This window comes from Heterodontus francisci, chromosome 15 (genome assembly GCF_036365525.1).
Source record: "Heterodontus francisci isolate sHetFra1 chromosome 15, sHetFra1.hap1, whole genome shotgun sequence".
In the NCBI taxonomy this organism is placed as follows: Eukaryota; Metazoa; Chordata; class Chondrichthyes; order Heterodontiformes; family Heterodontidae; genus Heterodontus; species Heterodontus francisci.
This window is the reverse complement of record NC_090385.1, coordinates 52,653,877-52,679,957: the sequence shown is the minus strand read 5'-3', so window position 1 is coordinate 52,679,957 and position 26,081 is coordinate 52,653,877. Positions and strand designations below refer to the sequence as shown.

At 41.2% G+C, this 26,081-nt stretch overlaps 1 protein-coding gene across 5 annotated transcripts in view; it reads right to left on the bottom strand.

Annotated features, from left to right (window-relative positions):
* Positions 1-7,440: 7,440 nt before the first annotated feature.
* LOC137377653 (H(+)/Cl(-) exchange transporter 5) overlaps positions 7,441-26,081 on the bottom strand; it is a 125,664-nt gene continuing 107,023 nt past the window's right edge. For all 5 annotated transcript variants that reach the window (XM_068047544.1, XM_068047545.1, XM_068047548.1 and 2 more), the window contains 6 exons: positions 25,874-25,954; positions 24,157-24,702; positions 21,633-21,819; positions 14,725-15,123; positions 13,658-13,874; positions 7,441-8,299 (listed from right to left, as the gene is read on the bottom strand). In XM_068047544.1, coding sequence (XP_067903645.1) covers positions 8,209-8,299; positions 13,658-13,874; positions 14,725-15,123; positions 21,633-21,819; positions 24,157-24,702; positions 25,874-25,954 — 1,521 coding nt within the window. In that variant the 3' untranslated portion in view covers positions 7,441-8,208. The remainder of the gene's footprint in view (positions 8,300-13,657; positions 13,875-14,724; positions 15,124-21,632; positions 21,820-24,156; positions 24,703-25,873; positions 25,955-26,081) is intronic.

Here is a 26,081-nt window from a genome sequence, read left to right as displayed (position 1 = left end):
GGGCAGATATTGGCTACCTGTGCAAGCAATAGCAATGTCAGATATCTCACTAAATAGGGAGAAATGTGCTTTAAATCAGATTGTGTTTTGATGGCATTAGGTTGGCTATACACTTTAATACAGATTAATTACCCTCATATCCCTGGATGAATCAATCATTTTGTCAAATATCTGTGGTGCAGCACGTTGGTGCCTATCCCTGCTGATAGGCGAACAGGACTTGGTGCGAGTTAAGACTGGGCAGCAGAGTTTTGGATGACCTCAAGTTTGCGGAGGATAGAATGTGGGAGGCCAGCCAGGAGTGCATTGGAATAGTCAAGTCTAGAGATAACAAAGGTGTGAATGAGGGTTTTAGCAGCAGATGAGCTGAGAGGGGCGAAGACAGGTGATGTTATGAAGGCAGAAATAGAAAGTCTTAGTGATGGTGCAATAGGAGGTCGGAAGCTCATCTCGGGGTCAAATGTGACACCAAGGTGGCGAACACACTGGTTTAATCTCAGACTGTTGTCAGGGAGAGGAATGGAGTCAGTAGCTAGGGAATGGATTTTGGAGCGTGGACCGAAAATGGTGGCTTCAGTCTTTCCAATATTTAATTGGCAGAAAATTTCTGCTCTAGATGCTGGACAAATAGTCTATTAACTTAGCAACAGTGGAGGAATCAAGAGAGGTGGTGGTGAGGTGGAGCTGGGTGCCGTCAGCGTACATGTGAAAACAAGTGCTTTTGAGTGATGTCACCAAGGGGCAGACTGTGGATGAGAAATAGGAGGGGGCCAAGGATAGATGGTTGGGGGAGCTTGAGGTAATGGGGTCGGAGCAGGAAGAGAAGTCATTGCAAGTGATTCTCTGGTTACAAATAGATAAGAATGGAACCAGGTGACAGCAGTCCCACCCAGCTGGATGACACTGGAGAGGCATTGCAGGAGAATGGCATGGTCAACTGTGTCAAAGGCTGCTGATAGGTTGAGAAGGACGAAGAGGGAAAGTTTACCTTTGTCACAGTCACATAATATGTCATTTGTGATTTTGGTAAGAGCTGTTTCAGTACTGTGGCGGGTGCAGAAATCTATTTGGAGGGATTCAAACATGGAATTCTGGCAAAGTTAGCGGCTAGATTATTTTAAAACACAAGTTTAAAGGCTTGGAGCAAGACATTTAAAATTACTATGGAGCTCAAAATTTTTACCACAGACACTGGTATCAGTGTACGGACACGTTGCTGACCCATGCCTATCACCCCTGTGCTCGCTGACCTACAATAGCTCCCACTCAAGCAACGCTGGGGTATTTGATTATTCATTAAGGCAACAGGAGCCAATGGCCTGGACTTACGAATATGCAGTCAGACCAAGGAGAGCTCTTCCTGAAGTCCTTGGCAGTTTACTAAACAGTATGATGAGTGAACAGTAGTGAATACTACTGCACATTTAACCCACAAAGTGCAACTTTAAGTATGTCTTAGTTGGTAGCTGTCTCACTTCTAAGGAAGAAAGTGGTTGGTTTAAACCCCAATTGATTGTGAAGCACACCATCGTTGGAGGTTTCATCTTTCAAATGAATATTAAACTGAGGCCCTGTCTGTCTATCTGTCCAGATGAACATAAGAGATCCCATGACATTATCCCAGGAAAAACATGTTCTCCTAGTATTCTGCTCAATATGCCAAAGGCATAAAAAATTAATGGGCCCTTAATCCTATTTGCTGTTGATGGGACCATGTTTGCCTATATCATAGGCATCCAACATACAGCCTCCCAATTCAGCCTTCCAAGGCAAGACAACTCAATCTGCATCTGATGGCTTATCCCGTTTGAATTTAGTGGGTTTGGGAAAGGGTTGTTTGAAGCACTTTAGTCCCATTGCGGGATAAATCCTAATCAGAACACCAAGATCACTTACTATCAGGAATTTGAAATGTAAGTAAATTAATGGGAATGTTGGTTTAAACTTAAAATGCAGCTCTTGAAGCTTCATGGTATGCACCCCACAATGATCACAGCTCGGACACTGAACAGCCAAAAGAACAGTAATGGAGCTTTGAAATTAAATCATCGGTTGTGAATTGCTTTCAAACATCCCGAGGATGTGATAAGGCACTATAGAAATTTCACAAAGTGCATGTCGGTCCAGGATATTCAAGTCACCCTGACCAACTATGTTTTATAAAGTTTACAGCTGAAACATTACAACAATGAAACTAACGAAAACATATTCAATTAATATAAATATTGATGCAGATAAATGTAATGATGTCCAGTACTTGTATCAATATCGATGTGTCAGTGAGAACTTTCATTCTCCAGCTCAGGAACAAAACTAAATGCAGTAAACAAAAGACAAAAATTATTTTTATTCAATGATACAACTAGAGATGACTAAATTTAATCTTAAAAAACTTGTGAAAAAGATGCATGGAATTATCTACTCCAGAAAATCCATGTTCACAGTTACCAGCATTATACCAGTAGTTAAATCTTCCATGTTTATTTATTTTATTTTTATTTAGAAATACAGCACTGAAACAGGCCCTTCGGCCCACCGAGTCTGTGCCGACCATCAACCACCCATTTATACTAATCCTACACTAATCCCATATTCCTACCACATCCCCACCTGTCCCTATATTCCCCTACCACCTACCTATACTAGGGGCAATTTATAATGGCCAATTTACCTATCAACCTGCAAGTTTTTTGGTGGTGGGTGGAAACCGGAGAACCTGGCGAAAACCCACGCAGACACAGGGAGAACTTGCAAACTCCACACAGGCAGTACCCAGAATTGAACACGGGTCACTGGAGCTGTGAGGCTGCGGTGCTAACCACTGCGCCGTTCCTCAGTAACGTACTGGCAACAGATGAAATTTGAACAATATAAATACACTCAACAGGAAAAGTCAATTTTGTTATCACCCTTTCGAAGAGGTTTTGCGATCATATGACAGTATATTACGTACTCAGCTACCAGCTATGTGATAAACTTGTAATGGGAAACACACAAGGTTGGAATGGGAAACTCAATGGTGATAAATAGCACTAAAATAGCACATGCATTCATACTGACAACAAACACCACCTCAAAGTAACAGTTTACATATTTATCTCTAATGTGAAGTAGTTGACATAATAAAATCTAAATTTGGCTTCTAAAATGTAATCTTTTCACTAGGGTTATCTCACTGTCCATTCAATAATTAAAAGAATGCTGAAAGACTAGGATTGCATATCAATTTGATTTTAAAATGTCAGATTAGTAACAAGATGAACCTTTTTATGAAGATAATAAGGGATAATTTATATACTGTGATGATTTAAAATCCAAAATTTATGTAAAAAGTGTAAAAGTCTGGTCAACAACTGAAACCATCATTATATAAAATCAGTTTTGTGGACATGAATATAATTATGCACAAGAGTCAATTCCATTTAATAATTGATAACTTATTGATTTACAGGGCTACAGGTACATACAGACTAGAGATAAAACCTACAGTGTAACTAATGGGGTTTTTAGGTCTGGCTAGAGACCAATTTATTTTCAGGATTTTTCTGAAATTTATCACAGAATCCAACAGCCAAGGACAGAAACATGCTGACTGTATTTCAGAATATAATGATAAGAATTTTTCAGTTAGATTCCCAAAGGAGCACCACTTTATTTCCAGTTAGTCTCTCATCGAGCAAAGTTGAACAAGCTATTACCATGTCACCACACCTGAGTTGAGCTCTCCTGTTATTCTGAAGCACATCTGGAGTGGATTTAACAACAGAATTCACAAGATATTTAAGGATTCGGAAAGCTATTTGAGCCATCTTAGCTCATCCATCCATACAAAGCTGCAGTTGCCTCCTGGGCCTCATCACTATATTCCACTATTTGTTTTAATGATTCTCGAGTCTTCGCCTCTAATACCAGTTTGGAAGTCCATTGCAAGTCTTTAATCACAATTTGTGAAGAACTTCATTACTCCTATATTAGTCCTTCATCATTTGGAACTTTTGCATCAGTGACTAAAACCTGGACACAATTCTCAAAGTATGTTTTGAACAGAACTCTACAGTTTCAGCACAATCACCTCCAGATTGTCTCAAGACAATAGGATAAATTCATCGATCTTTTATTCCCAGTGAATAGTCATGCTTGATGGGTGCACAGCCTGGAGAATTGGCACTGCAGCTATCTTCAACCCATGTTCCCTCTGAGGGAATGAGGGATTGCTGAATTTGCCCTAATAAATTGAATTTCAGATTGAGAAAAGACTTGCATTTTTTTTGTGCCTTTCAGGATCTCAGGACATCCTAAAGTGCTTTACATCCATGAAGTACTTTTGAAGTGTAGCCATTGTTGTAATGTAGGAAATACAGCAGCTAATTTGTGCAGAATTAGATCCCACAAACAGCAATGTGATAATGACTGGATGAGCTGTTTTAGGCATTGGTTGAGGGATAAATGTTGGTCAGAAGAGATGAACTCCACTGTTGTTCTTCACATAATGTCCTGTGATCTTTTACATCCAAATGAGAAGACAGACTGGGCTCGGTTTAATGTCTCATCTGAAAAACACCTCCGACGGTCCTACACTGAAGCGCCAGACTAGATTATGGCTGGAATTTTACGCCACCCCAGCTGGATGGTGGCGTGGGTGGCATACAATTGAGCGGGCGGTTCTGGGTGGCCTTCCCAGCCTCCACCCTAGTTTAAGTTGGCCACAGGGGGCCAATCAAGGCCCTTAACTGGCCACTTAAGGGCCTTCGCCTGCCTCCACAAGTATTTTACCCTGGCAAGTAGACGTCCGGTAGATATGAAAGGCTGCCCAGTTATATCTGGCAGCCTCTCAGCGCATCGGGGGGAGGTGGGGGTGCAGGCTGACAATCGGGCACAGCACCCGCTTTCCCAACCACCCACAGGACCCGAGACAACCCATTCCCCCAAACAACCACCCTTGCCTCGCCGGGTCCCGACTGATTCCCACGACGAGGCAAACCCCAACTTACCTTCAGTCCCAGCTCCATGTCCTCGGCTGGGCTGCAGTCCCAGCAGTGGCCACCATTCCCGGTGGCGCTGCTGGGACTAAGAGCTGCCAGCCCGATGACTGGCCAGCAGCTCAATGAGGCGAGACTTCCTCCTTCAAGTGGGTAGAAGTCCCGCCTCGGAACAATTAAAGCCCGGGAACCCACAAAATGCAGGACGGATCCCCAGGCCGGGCTGAAGACATTTACGTCGGTGGCCAGCTCCCATCCGCTGGGCATAAAATCCAGCCCTATGAGTTTAAGTGGAGTGAGACTTAAATCCACAACTCTCTGACTCAGAGGGGAGAGTGCTATTATTGTGCCAATCCTGATTTTTTGGGGATTGGGAAAGATATGAATAAACAGAGTGTAGCATAGTGATGCCAACATCAGTATGCACATCTGCAAGTAAATACAATTCACAATTCCAGCTGGTCTCTGATACAGCATAATCTGAATAGTTGGAATCTGAAGATCAAGTTTAAGATTTACACTTCACTATATACTTAAACAGTGACATAACATCCAAGCTGAGTCACTAATGTCTTTTTTAGCTTTCCCTTAACATTCTACAATTTAGAATTCTCCCCAACAATACATCAACCATGCACTCCAACCTAAAATACAAAAAACCCGACTGTACCAGGGTAGCATTTCCATTTCTCACATCAGTAATGATTATGGCCACTTTGAGGAACCATAATAACTTGGATCAATTACTATCAAATTACAGAATGCCTTATTCTGTGGATCCTTACCTGAGTTGAGACTGACTGGGCAAACATTCACTTAAACCCTGCATTGTCATCTGCCTCTCTGCTTTCATTCCCTCCTAAAAAACATCTTCTTTGATCATGCTTTTAGCTCCTTTCCTTCAATTTGTAATCCGCACAAAGACAATGCTGCCAAAATCTGCCCTATTGCTAAGCATCTTGATAGAATGAAAGATTATATTGAAATAAGTGTACTGTTTACAAAAAAAGAAACAAGTGCAGGTTGACTCCTAACCAGAAGACTGTGAAGTCAGTTTGCTTGTTTGGGTTTCAGGAGTGGGAGGAGAAATATCACACTGCAGAAGGAGATACATAACATCTTGATTCATTTCAACTGCAGATATGCTGGGTGTTAACTCAGCATCAATATACAAGTCTGTCCTCAGTGCTGGAGGATGCCCTGTAGTGATGAGTAAGTGATGGGATTTACTTCAATCATCCTGATTTTTTTATGCATTTCTTCCTTTTATGAATAAAAATAAAAGGGAAGAAATATGCCACAAATCTGGATAATTGAAATAAATCCCAAAAGAAAACATTGAAATTCTTTCTACAATATAACTTAAGATTTTTAACATTCATGCTGAACAATGAATAACTTTCACCTGATTCAACAAAATATTAGTGGGGCACATAAATTCTAAGATGTGAAAAGAAATGACACTGTCCTGATACATTCCAAAGCTCTGCTCCACATTAGAATTGTGGCACACATGATTCCCCCAATTCACTGACATTCATCTAAGTCACTCTGCTGTGGGAAGGGGAAACACAACGTAAGGAGTCATGCTTAGGCCTTCACTTGGCTCATACATGAAAAGCATTGTAAGAACCATGGAAATAGGTCTCCTCTAACTTCTTAGTTGATGCTTGGTGCTGTGTTTTCGGGGGGGAAGAAGTAGTGGAAAATTTGATGCCGGCATTGATTTCCAGAAAACCTACTGGGAAGATTGAGTTGAAGCAGGTACTTAACATTAACAAAATGCAATCCATGGGGAATGAACACTTTTAGTTTAAGCTTGTTGGAATTGCTTTCAGCTTTATCATCATCTGTGAGGTTGATGACAGAAAGGGCTGCTGCATTGAGGTCATCACTCTGTGGTGCTGCAGACAACAACAAAAAAGATAGTGCTTAGAAATAGCTCCTATAGGAACCACAGGGCAGAAAACAAACCTTGAGCTTTTAACTGCACTTCCTTGTGCAGCTGGAATAACATGAGGCATCTTCTGTATCTTTATCTGAAGACACAAACAACTTATTTTTCAATGATGTCAGGGTCATAAATGTCCACACTCTTAATATAGAGAAATAGAAAACAGATGCACTGGAAGTTAGCACTAACCAGGAGTAAGCATTTATGCAATGAACTCTTGATTGGGTATGGACAACAATCACACTATTTCATAGAAATTAAGCCATAATTAACACACATGTGCAGTACAGCATCACTGGCTTGGACTGGAAGAATGCAGGTTTGACTATCCCACTTCACTTAACATGAGCTACCATGTAAAGGGAAGTCTTAGCTTCCAATACCACACAACAGATTTATTCTCTGTAATATTCAGAGGGTATTGTGGAAGCAGCAGTGGGCAACTCGAGTTATTTCACAAACACAAAAAGAAATCAGTCCCTTAAAACAATGAGTAATTTACTGAAGTGTTTATTTCAATGAAAAAGGTGATTTGAGTGATTTGTCTCATATTTACACAAAGCCCTGCAGATAAATTTATCTAAATGTAGCTACACAGGATTTGACTATTTCATTTGGTAGTCATGTAAACATTAAGTTAGAACACAGATGGCTGACAAGGGACCTCACATACCTGCTGGCATGGTTAACCCTCTCCACTCGGAGGTCAGAATGTGTCAAGTATTTCATTAGGGAAATAAATGCAATTTAAAAAGTATTCACACAACGGGTTGTCCTTCAGAGAAAACACTGATAATTTTCAGGGGAATAACATTTCTTATATCAATCACTCAGTAGAGGTTGTACCAAAATACCCAGGTCCATACTTAACTACAATATCAGACAATGTTGGATTATTCTAATCTGAAACAGATCCAAAGATGAAATTTATTATCTTGGTTATCTGCTGGTAAACCTAAACAATTCATACATCCAGTATTCAGTGTTACCTTATTACAGTGAATTTAATACAAATAGTAGAGGGGAAAAGAACACAATTAGTCCAGTTCTTCATTCAATCACCACATAGTTCCACAGTGCTTATCCAAAAACTTCAGAAAAAATATTTGTAGATTGTGTAGTGCAATTGAAAGTTGGACGCTCCCTGAACATGAGGTACATCAGTCTCGGTCTTCAGAAAGAACCTAAGGTACAATGCCGACACTAGTCAGAGCACATTACCAGAAATAAAAATGTCCTCTCTGGAATCTCCATTAATATGAACAGAACTTTATTTTAGTTAAACATAATAGAGTCAGGGTCTTGGTTGGCCATCTGAGCAATATGTTTCAATATATCTTTTTTGGTGATAATACCAAGGAGTCGCCTGCAATAGAGAAAAAGCAGTTATCATGAAAATTAATTATAAGTTATTACATTTAAAGCTGCTACTGTTATATCAGAAATAACAAAGGGAAATAAAACTGATGACAGTATGAAAATGTACTGCTTGTGAGGAGGTACAAAACACTCAATAAATTAGATGCTTGATTTCACTGGCATTAGTTATTCAGGTGCAGTAACTGGGCTGAATGACTTTCTTTAGTTAGGGCTCTGAAGACAGTATACAGTTTTCTCTGTTATTTCTACTTCTAAAGGCAGAGATTTGCACTTGTAGCAAAGTTTCACTGGCATCAACAGCCTTGCACGGTTTCCTGAGCGGCCAGCTATCATAAACCTATCCAACTATTGAAATCATCATGTCCAAGCTCAACCTGTTCTCACCTAGCATTCACACATTTGCACTCTACAAGTCACTGGATTAGAATCAAGAGCAAAAAGCTTTGGCTAATTTGACCATTTCTATGCCAACAAATGCAAGCCAATTTTAGTGTCTTAGTTCAGAACTAATTCAGCAACTCAACTCAGGAGTGGACATGGAACTTCGGCTTTTTTGGTTTTACTCATGTTCTTCTTTAATCAGATTAAGAGTTAAAATATAGTATTACTACCAGGTGGTAGTAATTTATGCAGTATGTAGTGGAAAAGTTATGAGTGGCTGCTTCATTATTAAATTCATTGCTTTATGCATTTAGCAGTACAGTCCAATTCTCCGAGTGCAGTTTTTTTTAATGAACATACGAATTAGGAGAAGTAGGCCATTCGGTCCCTTGAGCCTGCTTTGCCATTCAATAAGATCATGGCTGATCTGTTTGTGTTTCGAATTCCACACTCCCATCTACCCCCGATAACCTTTTATTCCCTTGCTTAACAAGAATCTATCTGCTGACAAGGGTGGTGCTGTTGTTGTCCGGCGTACCGACTTCTACCTTGCAGAGGCTGAGCGCAACTCTCAGACATTTCTTCCTTCCTCTCCCTGGAGCATGACCCCACCACCGAACATCAAGCTACTGTCTACAGGACAGTCACTGACCTCATATCCTCCGGAGATCTTCCCTCTACAGCTTCCAACCTCATAGTCCCGCAACCCCAGACAGCCCGCTTCTAACTCCTTCCTAAAATTCACAAACAGGACTGTCCTGGCAGACCCATCGTTTCAGCCTGTTCCTGCCACACTGAACTTATTTCTTCCTATCTTGACCCTATCTTTTCTCCCCTGGTCCAGTCTCTTCCCACCTACATCTGGGACTCTTCTGACGCCCTACGTCATTTTGACAATTTCCAGTTTCCTGGCCCTAACCGCCTCCTCTTCACTATGGACGTCCGATCTCTCTACACCTCCATCCCCGACCAGGATGGTTTGAGGGCGCTCAGCTTCTTCCTTGAACAGAGGCCCAATCAGTCCCCATCCACCACCACCCTCCTCCGCCTGGCTGAACTTGTTCTCACATTGAACAACTTGTCCCTCAACTCCACTCACTTCCTTCAAGTAAAAGATGTTGCTATTGGTACCCACATTGGTCCTAGCTATGCCTGTCTTTTTGTGGGATATGTCGAACATTCCTTGTTCCAGTCCTACTCAGGCCCCCTTCCCCAACTCTTTTTCCAGTACATTGATGACGGTACTGGTGCCATTTCCTGCTCCTGCCCCGAACTGGAAAACTTTATCAACTTTGCTTCCAGTTTCCACTCTTCTCTCACCATTACATGGTCCACCTCCAACACTTCCCTTCCTTGACTTTTATTTATTTATTTAGAGATACAGCACTGAAACAGGCCCTTCGACCCACCGAGTCTGTGCCGACCATCAACCACCCATTTATACTAAACCTGCACGAATCCCATATTCCTACCACATCCCCACCTTCCCGCAATTCCCCTACCACCTACCTATACTAGGGGCAATTTATAATGGCCAATTTACCTATCAACCTGCAAGTCTTTGGCTGTGGGAGGAAACCGGAGCACCTGGCGAAAACCCACGCGGTCACAGGGAGAACTTGCAAACTCTTCACAGGCAGTACCCAGAATCGAACCCGGGTCGCTGGAGCTGTGAGGCTGCGGTGCTAACCACTGCGCCACTCTGTCTCTGTCTCCATCTCTGTGGATAGGCTATCTACTAATATTCATTATAATCCCACCGACTCCCACAGCTACCTCGACTACAATTCTTCACACCCTGCCTCCTGTAAGGACTCCATTCCATTCTCCCAGTTTCTCCATCTCTGACACATCTGCTCTGATGATGCAACCTTCCACAACAGCGCTTCTGATATGTCTTCCTTTATCCTCAACCGAGGATTCCCCGCCACTGTGGCTGACAGGGCCCTCAACTGTGTGCAGTCCATTTCCCACACCTCTGCCCTCAGCCCCTCCCCTCCTCCCCAGAACCGCGACAGGGTTCCCCTTGTCCTCACTTTCCACCCCACCAGCCTCCACATCCAAAGGATCACCCTCTGCCATTTCCGCCATGTCCCGCGTGATGCCACTACCAAACGCATCTTCCCCTCCCCTCCCGTCAGCATTCCAAAGGGATTGTTCCCTCTGCGACACCCTGGTCCACTCCTCTATTATCCCCGACACCTCGTCCTCTTTGCACGGCACCTTCCCATGCAATCGCAGGAGGTGTAATACCTGCACTTTTACCTCCTCTCTCCTCACTATCCAAGGCCCCAAACACTCCTTTCAGGTGAAGCAGCGATTTACTTGTACTTCTTTCAACTTAGTATACTGTATTCGTTGCTCACAATGTGGTCTCCTCTACATTAGGGATACCAAAAGCAGATTGGGTGACCACTTTGCAGAACACCCCCACTCTGTGCGAAAACATGACCCTGAGCTTCCTGTCGCTTGCCATTTCAACACACTCCTCTGCTCTCATGCCCATATCTCTGTCCTGGGCTTGCTGCAGTGTTCCAGTGAACATCAACGCAAGCTCGAGGAACAGCACCGAATTTACCAATTAGGCACACTACAGCCTACCGGACTGAACATTGAGTTCAATAATTTCAGAGCATGACTGGCCCTTTTTTATTTTTATTTTATTTTAGTTTGTTTCATCATTCAATTTTTTTTTAAACCAAGTGCCTGCCCACTGTTTTATTTCATGTTTGTGCTTTCCGCTAGGGCTGTTCATTATTCTGTCATTTAACATCCTCTCTGCACTAACACTTTGTCTTTCACCACACCATTAACACACTCTTTGCCTTTGCCCCATGACCTCCTTATCAGTTATTCTTTGTGACCCTCTGTCCTATCAACAACTTCCCTTTTGTTCTCTTTCCCCACTCTCGCTTTATTTGCTTAAAACCTGTTACATTTCTAACCTTTTTCAGTTCTGATGAAAGGTCACTGACCTGAAACTTTAACGCTGCTTCTCTTGCCACAGATGCTGCTAGACCTGATCAGTATTTCCAGGACTTTTTGTTTTTATTTCAGATTTCCAGCAACTGCAGTATTTTGCTTTTATTTAAAAATCTATCTACTTCCGCCTTAAAACTATTCAATGATCCCGCCTCCACCACCTTCTGAAGCAGAGAGTTCCAAAGTCGCACAACCTCAGAGAAAAAAAATTTCTCCTCATCTCTGTCCTGAAAGAGCGAAACCTAATTTTGAAACAGTGTCCCCTAGTTCTGGATTCACCCACAAGAGGAAACATCTTTTCCACATCCACCTTGTCAAGACCATTCACGATCTTATGAACTTCAATCAAGTCTCCCCTCACTCTTCTAAACTCCAGTGAAAACAAGCCCAGTCTGTCCAACCTTTCCTCATAAGACAACCTGCTCATTCCAGGTATCAATCTAGTAAACCTCCTCTAAACCGCCTCCAACTCATTTATGTCCTTCCGTAAATAAGGAGACCAAAACTGCACACAGTATTGGAGATGTGGTCTCACCAATGTCCTGTATAACTGAAGCATAACATCCTTACTTTTATTTTCAGTTCCTCTTGGAAGGATAGCATTCCAATAGCCTTCTTTATTACTTGCTGTACCTGCATACTAACTTTTTGTGACCCATGCACTAGAACACCTAGGTCCCTTTGCACCCCAGAATTCTGCAGTCATTCTCCGTTTAAGTAATACTCTGCTTTTTTATTCTTCCTGCCAAAGTGAACAACTTCACATTTTCCCACATTATATTCCATCTGCCAGATTTTTGCCCACTCACTCAACCTCCTTCTGTCCTCTCACAACATACTTTCCTATCTTTATGCCATCTGCAAATTTATCTACCATGCCATCACTCCCCTCATCTAAGTCATTGATATAAATTGTAAAAAGTTCAGACCCCTGCGAGACTCCATTCGTCACATCCTGCCACTCAGAAAAGGTCCCATTTACGTATACTCTCTGTTTTCTGCCAGCCAGCCAATCTTCTATCCATGCTAATATGTTACCCCCTGCACCATGAGCTCCTACTTTGTCCAATAACCTTTAATGTGGTACCTTGTTAAATGCCATCTGGAAATCCAAGTACAGTACGTCAACAGGCTCCCCATTATCCACAGCGCACGTTACTCCTTCAAAGAACTCCAATGAATTGGTTAAACGTAACTGCCCTTTCACAAAACCATGCTGACTGCCTGATTACCTTGAGTTTTTCTAAGTTACAAGCTAATTATAAGCTATACCCTCCCTAATGATCGATTCTAACACCTTCCCCACGACAGACACCAAGCTAACTGGTCTAAAGTTACCGGTTTTCTGCCTCCCCCTTTCTTGAAAAGAGGGGTTAAATTTGCTACTTTCCAATCTGATGGAATCTTTCCAGAATCTAGTGAATTTTGAAAAATTAACCAATGCATCTACTACCTCACTAGCCACCTCTTTTAAGACACTAGGATGAAGTCCATCAGGACCACGAATGATACAGGACCTGTCAGCCCGTAGCTCCATCAGTTTGCTCATCCGAGCACAAGGTGGTAGGGGTGCGTGTAAATTCACATTTCATTTTGAGTGGTGAATTTACCCCGTATTCCTGACAGTTCCACACAAATTATACATCTAATCACAGGTTAGTGGGTGGATGGAATTCACAAGCCTCGATAGCATGAAAAAATTCTAAATATTCTTAGAAGTTAGTCACAGTGAGATTAGTGCTAATACAATTTGCTAATGTATATTTCATGTATTGTTAGTTGTACTGTTCAGCACCAAGCCAATGAAAGTTACAGCAGACTTCATAGTATTGATTAAAAGCATATTATAGATGCATATTTCTAGGACACAAAAATGTTCTTTTAATATATATGGAAAACTTTCATTGGAATCAGAGATTTAACGTCGTAGAATGTTTGAATATTTCCTCTTTTAAGACAACAATACACGTGTAACACTCACCCATTGTGAGTAACAAGACACTGTCTTAAACCCAGTTTGCGGAATATGTCTACCACTATTTCCATAGGTGTGTGATCTGTCACTGTGAAGGGACTCAAATCTAGGACAGAGCGCAGTTTGAGTGCAGCTGGGCTGTTTGGAGGCTGCACAGGAGTGTGTTCAGTAAAATAAATAATGGATGTGCTGACAATCCCATCTTGTCGCTTCCTTCCGTTTTCTGTAAGCAAATGAAGGGCAAAAAGAAAATTAGACCTTATTTCCCATGTCTTTTTTCCACCAACTTATTAACTGCAATTATAAACATTTGGGCAGGTGATGACCAGGTAATCTAAAAGTTTTAGCTTCATAGTGTTCTGAGTATAAGATTGCCTTTTATTATTTAACAGCAAATAAAACTGCATTTAAATTACCAGAATATTCCAAAGTGAAAATATGTGGAATATTCAATTTATAAGCTTTTTTTCTATTACGCACTTTGGCTGTTGCTGTTTTGAAAAAAAAATACCTCTCGCCAATACTCAAGATTACAGATTCACCAGTTATAAATATTACAGTCTATGGAAGGTCATTGCCTCATCAATACCTTATATTACAGTCAATGAAAGGTCATTACCTCATCAACACCTGATACTACACAAAAATTTACTTGATTTTATCAATACGATAATATAAGAAGCGGAATGAAGGTCACCACATCATTAGCCAATATTACTAAGTATCATGCAGGAGATGTCTGCCTCATCAATACCTTGTATTAGAAAGATCATAAAGGACAGCCCTCATCAATATCTGATATCAATCTGAGTGCAATGCAAAACATTGTCAAATTAGTACCCTAAATGCTACACAAGTAATTAAGGAAAATGTAAATGTAACTGCTGTGGTAGATCATTTCTGAACCTTTGCCAATTTGTTAAAATTACTTCTTTCTTTATCTTCTCTAGATGCCATCACTTAAGCGAGAGCAACAGGTAAGTTTATATGAAGTCAGTGTCTTATCTTTACATACCATTATATGCTATTTTACTAGGAATGCTGTATTATTTTATACAACTCAGAGCTCTCACCAATTGAAATTATTAGGTCTCTCCTGAGAACAAAGCCTACAAGTCGCTGGGATTCTTTTGATACTATTACAGGGAATCCACTGTACGTTGTTTCATTAATAATCGCCTCCACGTCTTCTACCTTCATACCATCCTGAGTGAGGCTGGTCAGAGGAGGGTCATTGCGTCGAGGTCTCATTACATCCATTGCTAAAGTCCTGTGTGTAAATTCTTCCTTTGCCTCCAGGAATGGGTAGCCATTCAATCGAATGTGTGCCTCATAGATGCCCTCTCGTCCAATTGCATCAGACACCCATTTACTGGTCATTGCAGCAGCCATTAATGGCACAATGTACTCCAGTCCGCCAGTTAGTTCAAACATGATAACCACTAATGATACTGTCATCCTGGTCACACCACCTGCAGAAACAGAATTTTGACAGGATAGTCAGCAGACCTTTCTTCCACAAAGTAATCATTCACTATTAATAGTACCATGATCAAATCAATTCTTTAAGGATAACCTACAAAACAGAGAGCAACTAGTTTTGAATGCAGATGTTATAATATGTTGCTTATAGGCAACGTGCTGACTTCTCAAGCAGACACTTGAAGAAGACTGTATCATTCACCTTCAGCTCCTGTGTTACCAACCTTCATCAGTACAAACCACTCAACATAGCTTTAAAAGAAGCCAAAGTTTTGTCTGTAATGCAAACATTATGCATCACATAACATCCAGTGTTCAGTGCCCTTGAATGACATGATCAATTTATGGGTTCTTCTGGATTCATACACTGGTCAAGCTGCAATCCCGAATTCATTCTCGGCCATAATCGTTTCACAGTTGATCTCTCATAGCATCACTCAAAAAGAGAATGAATAAAACTGCCTCTTACTCTGTTCTTGTTACCATGTCTGATTCGTTCCCAATCTATAATTCTTTATATATAAAATAAAAACAGAAAGTGCTGAAATACGCAGCAGGTCAGGCAGCATCTGTGGAGAGAGAGAAGCAGAGTTAACGTTTCAGGTCTGTGACCTTTCATCAGAAAATGAGTGCCGAGTATTTCCAGCACTTTCTGTTTTTATTTCAGATTTCCAGCATCTGTAGTATTTTGCTTTTATTATAATTCTTTATATCTCTTTTTCTGCATCTTCCACTCACTCTTCTTTCTCCTCTATGTCTCAGATATGCTTTAATTCATTGTCAGCTTTAACTCTGTGTTCATTTTTTTCCTTATTCGTATTCTCTCTGCCATTTTCCGCAAGTCCCTCCTCTCCTGAATGCCATGCACATTCGCTGTCTATATGCCTCATACAGATGTTCCTTTACAGATTAACTAAATTTTCACCTTTTTAAAGTCATGGAGAAGCAGCAAAATTATGTCAACATGTGGAGAAGGGAAACTGGGTTGGGCAGGAAGAGGCTCAGAAATGGCAACCAGACCCTCAAAACAAGTCTCTCGTCCCCCACCTCACCTCTCTGAGCTCAAAACAAAATCTCCTTCCCTCAGAAGGCTCATGTTCCTTTCTCCAAATTATTCAAGTGATCAAAATAAAATGCATTAATTTGTTGTTTTGAAATCTTAAAAATCACTAAAATATTTTTAAAGGAGACAATAATTTTAATGACCACTCCTAAAGCTGACCATCTCAGATTCAGATTCAGCGCACTCAACTGGTCTGCAAACTGCAGCAGGGAGAGAATATTTAGGTTGGATCAGGTCGGCCAGAGTCTGATGAAGTGTGTACATACAGAGAAGCTGAGGGCGAGTGGTCTTGGTTCTCAATATGTGTCCACACTTGGAGGTAAGGTATATCTGTATTGCGTTAGGCAAGGTACAATGAGTAAAACCTAGGCACTACTGTCCAGTAAAAACAAATACTTCCAGCTTATCACATCAAAACATCTCGAGGCACTTCACACAATGAATTCGGTTTTAGTTTGCCTATTGTTATGTAGGCAAATGTGAAGATATCCTGCTTCATTAGGCCTGAACAAACTGCTACTTGGCTCAGTTGGTAATACTCTTCACTTCTGAATTACAGGGTTATGGATTCAAGTCCCACACGATGACTTACGTGATTTAATAGACTGACCTTCCGATACAGGACTATGGGAGCTCAGCTGTCCTGGTAAGTTATTAAATTAAGATTCCAGCTACCTGAACCGGTGGATATTAAAGAACCTATGACACTTATTGAAGGTCGTGTTCTTTTAGTATCCATAAATATAAAAAAAAAACTATGGTACTGTTACTGGATAAAGGTAGATAGAAGTAGTAGTAGTTTTGTGCACTGTATAAACGTACAGCTAAAGCTGGGGAAGGTATAAGGTGGCCACCTAGTTTCCAGAAAGTGAAACCTATATAAACGGACATTATCAAGACATTGACAACTCCAAAATAAAATGACACTTAGAGACCCAAATAATTTACATGCAAAATATACAAGTGACATTCTGAAATTACAGTCAGTCACTTACAAATGATTTACAGCCTTCAATGCACCAAGCTCTTTGCAAACTTAAAACAAGGGACACAGCCTGTTGCAAAGCTGCTGTATCTGAAACTTTCACTGAGTTGGGGCCACTGATGCCTCCCCCTTGCAGCTTGTTGACTTTCTGTCCCCAAATTCTCATGAGGTCAGTACATGCAGGTCAGCAGCACATTTTGTGAAAGAAACTGCTTTAGCGGAATGGGGGCTATTTACCCAGCATGCAGAGCATTCAGAGAAACTGTGCTAACTCTAAGATACAGCAGTTTCTCTGCTGCTACAAATGCATAGGTAAAGAATTCCCCATTCTACTGACATTGCTTTAATAATACATAAAATGGCCATTTGAAAATATGGGACCTGCATTAAAAAAAAAGGACAGCCGTGTCAGTTCCGAAGGTGTCTGTAATTTACAGGGTCATGGAAACGTGCTACATCGAATGACGATTTTTTTTAATCCACCGGCTCAAAACCTGAATTGAATCTTTAAAAAGGAAAAAAGGAACAGATAAAAGGTGACTTTACTAGCAACTTAAGATGGCTATCCTAATTTGCATCACTATATTCCACATTCCCATGCATCGAGGTGGAGACAAGTTGTCTGCTAGTCCTCTCAAGAACAATGACTGGGGAATTTGTGTGAACTACCTGTCCTGCCCCCATTAGCAAGACAATAAGGCAATCACTCGGGACATCAAACTGGTGCAGACGAACCAGTCAAACCTAATCATTTGAACAATGGGACCCTGGTTGAGAGAAGGGAATTCCTAGACATGAACTGATTAGTTGCAAGAGGGAATACACACTGAATCATGTTGAATCAATCACTGGGTGACCGTCATGTGACTGGTCCACCATCTGTGTGTTTAAGCAGGTGTTTTCTCTGCAGCAACCAAGAGAAGCAGCTTGTGTAGAAATGCAGCAAGACCTGGACAATATCCAGGCTTGGGCTGATAAGGGGCAAGTAACATTCGCACCACACAAGTGCCAGACAATGACCATCTCCAAGAGAGAATCTAACCATCTCCCCTGGACATTCAACAGCATTACGATCGCTGAATCCCCCATTATCAACATCCTGTGGGTTACCATTGACCAGAAACTGAACTGGAATAGCCATATAAATATTGTGGCTACAAGAGCAGGTCAGAGGCTAGGAATCCTGTGGCGAGTAACGCACCTCCAGACTTCCCAAACCCTGTCCACCATCTACAAGGCACAAGTCAGGAGTGTGATTAAATACTCTCCATTTGCCTGGATGGGTGCAGCTCCAACAACACTCAAGAAGCTTGACACCATCCAGCACAAAGCAACCCGCTTGATTGGCACCCTGTCCAGAAATACTCACTCCCTCCACCACCTACACACAGTGGCAGCAGTGTGTACCATCTATAAGATGCACTGCAGCAATGCACCGAGGCTACTCAGGCAGCACCTTCCAAACCCGTGACCTCTACTACCTAGAAGGGCAAGGGCAGCAGATATGTGGGAACACCACCACCTGCAAGTTCCCCTCCAAGCCATCCTGACTTGGAACTATATCGCTGTTCCTTCACTGTCACTGGGTCAAAATCCTGGAACTCCCTTCCTAATACACTGTGGGTGTACCTACCATACATGGACTGCAGCGGTTCAAGAAGGCAGCTCACCACAACCTTCTCATGGGCAATTAGGGATGGGCAATAAATGCTGGCCTGGCCAGCGATGCCCACATCCCATGAAATGAATAAAAAAAAACACTGACAAGAGAAGACCCAAGTGGGCTCCCTCCTCTCTCTCCAGTCCATCTTGCAAGCTTCGAAACCTGCCTGCTGGCTGGAACCACCTAGGCCTATCACTACTGCAGACAGAGACTCTGTGAAGGAAATTACCTGTACTGCTGTCTCCATGAAAACCACTGAATCAGTTGTTCACATCTGCAAACCGGAAGCCTCAGGACCATTGAATTCAGCCTGAAGCCAGCTGAGTCAACAAACATCACAGACTGTACACCTCTTTTTACTGCTCCGGATTCTAATCCGACCAATCTATCTATTCCCACTGCAGAACCTATTTGTGTGTGCATGTGAGAGAGAGAAAATTGGAGCGTAGTTTAATATTTTACTTAGATACTTAAGTACAACAAAGCTAACCTCTTTCTTTGTTAAACACAAGAAAACCCATCATTTGGTTCTTTTTACGATCATAGCACATAAATAAACACTCACCGAATTGGCAAGTATATCCACTTTAAAAAAAAATCTGTTGTATTCAAACAAGAAGAGGGACAAGAGGGAAGCCTTCAAAACCCCTCCTCACCTGATCATAACAACAGGTTTCAGTGTATGTTAATTAAGCCAGGAAGGCCTTGTTTAGAAGATGTGCACAACATCATCATCTATAGATTAAAAGCAAAATACTGCGGATGCTGGAAATCTGAAATAAAAAGCGAAATACTGCGGATGCTGGAAATCTGAAATAAAAACAGGAAATGCTGGAAATACTCAGCAGGTCTGGCAGCATCTGTGGAGAGAGAAGCAGAGTTAACGTTTCAGGTCAGTGACCCTTCTTCGGAATCTATAGATTCTTCAGCCTGGAAATGGAACTGTCAGAAGAAGCATTAAGTATTAAACTAGTGGCTCACTAAAGCCCATGCCTGGAAAACCATGAGAGAGAAAAAGTGACATGAAAGTGCTTAGGAGAACATAAGAGGATGTTGCAGATTGTGAGAAATAAGAGTTTGACTATATCAACTGCTGTCGGGAGCACAGTGCAATTTTAAAAGATCAGAGTTTTTGCTGCCGTCTTCTATGCAAACTAGTCTGTTTTGCATGTGTCCTACTTATTTAATTTCTGTTGTCAAGAAAACACTATATTCCAAATGAGAAATATTAATTCATTGGTTGGAAACTTAGACTTTTAATGAGGAAGATCCTACAGTTAACTTTTTTTTAAAAATTGGCAGCCAAGATGGCCACCGCAATTTGCATCTGAAACACCTTTGCACATTCCAAGGTCCAACCGGAGCCAAAAGTCAAACAAGAAGCCCAGCCAGGACATTGCTTTAGCTAACTGAGTAGACTATCCAGATCACCCTCATTAGCAGGACATTCAAAGCCATCTTGAGGCATTCATGAATGGAGACATCCCTCCAGGGGGTGAACACTGAAAATACCACCCGAGAGAGGTTTTGGGTTTTATACTTTGGACCTCATTAAAAACAAAAGAGGACTGAGAGAACCATGTGACCATCTCCCCAGGCTGTGAAAAACTCAGAGTTCTGTTACAGACAAGGAGACAAGCAGTAACTGAGTATGCAGCAGCAGAGAGGGCTGTGTGCCTCCATTTCTTTCTTTTCTCTCTCTCCAGAAAACATCAAGTTTGAAAACCATCTGCAACTGTGGACCCTCCAAGCCTACAGACTGCTACAGCCAGAGACCAGGGGAAGACAGCCAACTACAATTCTGCCTCCAAGAAAACCCTAAGCAAAGCGGGCCAGCTACAAAGTGCACTTTGACCAGCCTAAGACTTCAAGAATACAACTCCAGCTGGAAGACCACCGAATCATCCACCCTCAAACTGTGTAAGCAACTTTTATTTATTCTGGACTTCAATCCAACCAAAAAACCTACTGTCCACTTTGTAATCTATATGTGTGTGTGTGTGTGTGTGTGTGTGTGTGTGTGTGTGTGTGTGTGTGTGTGTGTGTGTGTGTGTGTGTGTGTGAATGCGTAGCTTTTCAAAAATTGTTTTAGATTGGGTTTAGCTTGTTGAGTATAATAAACTTACCTCTTGTTTAAACTCAAGGAAACCTGTTCGAATGGTTCTTTCATGATCACATTAAAGGTAAAAGGTAAAACACTCACTCAGGTGGTAAGCACAACCACTGTTTAAAAGCAATAAATCCTGTTGCGGTCAAATAAAAGGAAGGGTAAGAGGGGCAACTGTGATCCTCTCCTCACCTGGCCATAACACTGTCAATAAATATAGTTTAGTTAATGTGAATTTGAGCCCAGCTTAAGTGTGGTGTGTAGTATTTGGTTTATCATGGATGTAAGGTCTACTATACAAAGTTCAATAAGACTGTTGAAAAAGGAATGGCTTATTAAAATACCTTAAAATTATGTCACGTTGTGAGCATGGAGTTCTCTCAGTAACGTCAATCAATAACACCAAAGAATTAGATTAATTTATTGCTAATTTGATTGATCGGAGACAGAACAACTGCCTACACACAACAGGCAAGCCAGAATGTAATAAATAATAGCTTTGAGACATTTAGACAATGCATTAAGCCACAAATATTTATTTTTACTTACTCATTGGGAAGGAAAAATTGGCCTTCCCCCAGGGAATGGTGTATATTACAATACACAAAAGGAATTGGGTTGTGGGGGAAGAACTATTATCTTTTAACTACAAAATGTTAACTTTGGAACTCATTTTCTTACCGAGGCATGCAGCAGCACCAACCATGGCATACAACCCAGGAGTGATGCAGTCAGCTCCAGGACTACACCAACCTCTAAAGATGATCCAGTCATGGTGATAGTAAGCCAGCTGTTCCATTCCCACTCCTACAAGTCTTCCAGCTATAGCACCCACAGCCATGCTTGGTATGAAGAGCCCTGAGGGAACCTGTGTAAGTATTGGAGAATAACAGTCACATCATACAGATTTAAACATCCAGCTCTAGCTATTGCAGTTTCAGACCTTGTTAAGCATTACCACTCATATTACAATCCTACAGTACACTGCCAATTGGAGGCAGAAACCCCGTCCCCCACACCAAATATAAATAAAGCACCAATATTGCCAATCAAGCCTATAACGCTAGTCACTTCCCTTTTGCAATCTAAATTCATTAGGTCAACTACAACACGTTGTTCTGATCCGCCATAATGCATTGCTTTGTCCTATTCTGCCACATCAGTCCTGTTGCTGCTCGATTCTGAGCACAAAAAGTCCAATTCAGGAAATACAAAGAAACCAAAGAGAGGAAGTCCTATTGGACCACATTTATGAATATGTCACAGGGCATAGCACATTAAAAGCAAGAGCTGATTTCCAGGTGGGGAATGGTTTCACTGTATTTCCCAATGGCATAACTGAGGGATTGTTTTTGATCCTCTAGAGGTATAATTTAAAAGGGGATAAAGATACAGGAGAAAAAAAATACTTGCATTTATATAGTGCTTTTCAGAACCACCAGACGTCTCAAAGCACTTCATAGCCAATGAAGTACTTTTGAAGTGTAATCACTGTTGTAATGTAGGAAACATGGCAGCCAGTATGCGTACAGAAAACTCCCAGAAACAGCAATGTGATAATGACCCAATAATCTACTTTTATGATGTTGATTGAGGGATAACTATTGGCCAGGACACCAGGGATAACTCCCATGATCTTCTTCAAAATAATGCCCTCGGTTCCTTTACATCCACCTAAGCAGGCAGATGGGGCCTCGGTTTAATGTCTCATCCAAAACTCAGCACCACCGACTGTGCAGCACTCCCTCAGTACTGCACTGGAGTGGGACTTGAACCCAGGACCTTATGACTCAGAGGCGAGAGAGCGACCAACTGAGCCACAGATGACACTGTAACCCCAAGAAATCTTTGCAATGTAAACATTTATTCTTGCAAAAGTACATATTTGTTTAAAAAATACTGAAACAGTTACAACACAGAAGAGCTTTTAGCAGTATGTAAATCACCCTCAGTTCCTGTTGCATCCATAATTATTATGCTTTGCAGCAATTTTTCTGTTTATTTCATGTGTGATAACCACTTATGTTTAACATGAGATCTACATTACTTATACTATCCTACTTTCCACTTCACCAGGTTCAATGGAATAAATTTCCACACCCACCTCAATTTTTTTGCTTCATCATTTCAAAACTCTGCTTCCTGTCCCAATTAGAGAAACCTTGATTCCCATAATGTTTAATATAGCCCACTGATTTAAGATTTAGGCTGTGTTTGAATTATTTCAGTTGTGTCGACATATTTCCAAGAACTGTAAATGGGCATACTTAATTTAGTTGGAGCAAGATCTTGAAACCCTTGATCAAACAGATTTTAAATCAGCTTTCACTTGACATTTCATCTGTGACAATAAGTATGACCAAAAATTATCTAACCGTTCCATCAAAATTAGGTGCAGCCATCTCGGCTTCTGATGATCTGTGGGGAAGAGCTGAAGGCTGAAGAGAATAAGAAAGAAGGGTAGCGTAGTAGCTGGAGCAGTCTGAGAGAAAGGACGGACATCGGTGGGGACCAGAATAGAGTGTGGCACAACACTGGCCTGGAGGGAGAGCAGCACAGAGTGGGGGCTAATAATATGGAGAGAAAACAGCTGAAGGGCTTACATTTAAAAGGCATGCAGAAAGGCCCAATAAGCAACAATGAGATAAAAAACTAAATAATCTAACTTAGAGATGTTGGGTGAGGGATAAATATTGGCCAGATCACGAGGAGAAGTCCCCTTCTCTTCTTCAAATAGCACCATGTGATCACCATGAGCAGTCAGATGTGGCCTCGGTTTAACGTCTCATCCAGGAATCGTTACTTTTGACAATGCAGTACCTCCTTAGTATTGTATTGGTGGATCTCAGCCGTGCCGGTAATATGGGTCCTACATTTATTTTAAACTCATGAATGAGAGAGGAGCTGATCAAGGAATTGCCAGGGTCGCTCCTCATTACTACCCAGTGACCCTTGGTGGAAATGCACAAGTGACGACAGAATTGGGTTTCGCCATGATGCATCGAACAATTGAATAGTCACCAACACTCATGGAAGCAGTGCTACAATATAAATATAGTTTGTGTTATTCTGCACTTGCTCTGCTGTGTGTCATTTTGCATGTTCAGAACACAGTAAGCAAATCCATTCACACACCATTATTTGCTCAGCATATTTAATAAAAGCCATGGTATAAAATATTGGTGTCCCTGAAATTCCTCCTTACCTTCATACCAAATGTGAATATTGTGATGAAAATTTTAAACACCAGTGCTAGAGCCAGCTGCCAAAGTGCCATGTAGACACCTTTACCTGCCGCACGATCTGGCAAGTCTTCAATTGCTTTGGTGCTGTTGACATCATTAATGTAATCACAGAGTTGCGATGAGTCCAGAAGTCCACAGTCATTGAACAGCTCTGAAATGAGCCCACTGGTGCTCATCTTAGTGTAGTGATTAGGGAAAGCTATAATACCTGTGATTGCTGTCACAACGAGGACCTCAAGAACTGGGTACTTCCCTAACTTGGTGGTCTTGCGCCTTCTGCACCAGGCAATGTTGGCATGAATAAAAAATGCTCCCCATAGTCCTCCAAAGATTCCCAAAAGGATGAAAGGGACTAATTCCAATAAATGCCAAGGGCTGTGGAATTCTACATAGAATAGCACAAGGCGGCTATTGCCAAACGGATTAATAGACCGGAGCGTAAAGGCTGCAACCAATGCAGCAAAAAATGATCTCCATAAAGTCTTCAGAGGGAAGTAATAGCTGACCTGCAGAAATAAAGAAAATGGTCAAAGAGGAGACAGTGATCTAGTCTTTTGCAGCATACTGACACATCCTGTAACAAATACTCCAAATTATATTACACACCACCAGTGTCAGTCTTGCCAGGACCTTCCTTGATATCAGGTGATTGTTTTCCCAAGCCAACAATGGGAAAAATAGCTAAAATCAAGATCATGGACCACTGGATACAGTCACAAAAATCTTCTCCCAAAATGAAGGTTTTGGTGCCTCTGATGGCACTGATGTTAGCTCTCTTATTTTACAAGATTATCTCTGATGTCAACAGTATAATTTACACTCCTGTAGAGTGGCTCCATTAATTCATTCTCCTGAGGATAATCACTGGTAAAATTTCCAAAAAGAAACATATTTATCCCCGATCCATAGGGAATTGATCGGGAGACTCCAGAATATCCATTAACACTACAAACTATACTTATGCAACTAACAGCTATGTTCTAAACAGTATTCCTGTGATTCCAAAAGGACTAGTGTTACAGCAGTGAATCATATATTTGAATATTGATTCTTATAACCTTCAACATTATTAACTAGCTATTTGCCTAGTTTGTTCTTAAAGAGTCGAATGGACATAATTTTAATACTTTAGACTGCGGTCTATTCCACCCATCTACCACAGTTTAAGAAAACTCCTGGAGCCCTGTCTAATATTGAAAGATTAAATTGGCTATGGAGCTCCAAGATTGTAATCCAGAACTGGAAAGAATGCTGAATCAAGGAATATATTCACAAAATATTTTGCAAAAAATGCATGTTGAATTGATTAACAAATACCTTTGGCAGATTGCATTCAATACTCCGAAAAGAAAACATAGTTTACCTTACATATACATCAAAAAGTGCTTAAAATTCCTTCAAAAAAAATAAAAATCAATGACTAGGTTGTTTCTAGACACGGATTTAGAAAAAAAAACAGACACTAGAATGATTACTCTTTGGTTGGACAAACAACATGCATTAAAATACAAGTTCTTCTCCAATGTTCTCAGTGCAATGTTCAGAGTTAACCTTGTTGAATTTGCCCCATCATCTAATATAAACTTGTGCTGTTGCCTGGTTCCTGCAGGTCCTCTTTACTATAAAAAAATTCTTATGGTCCAATAATTAAAATTAAATTATGACAAAATCTCCTACCTCTTCGAGGCTAAATAAAACTCCTCCAATGGGGGCACCAAAAGCTACAGAGACACCTGCTGCTGCAGCTGCTGATAGTACCTAGAAAACAAAGATAATGAAGGTTACACAATGTAGAGTTTGACAAACAACGATAGAACACATGCACCTCATAAATGCATGTGTGGTGTGATTCAAGCACAATACCGAATGGCGGCTGGGAGCTTGA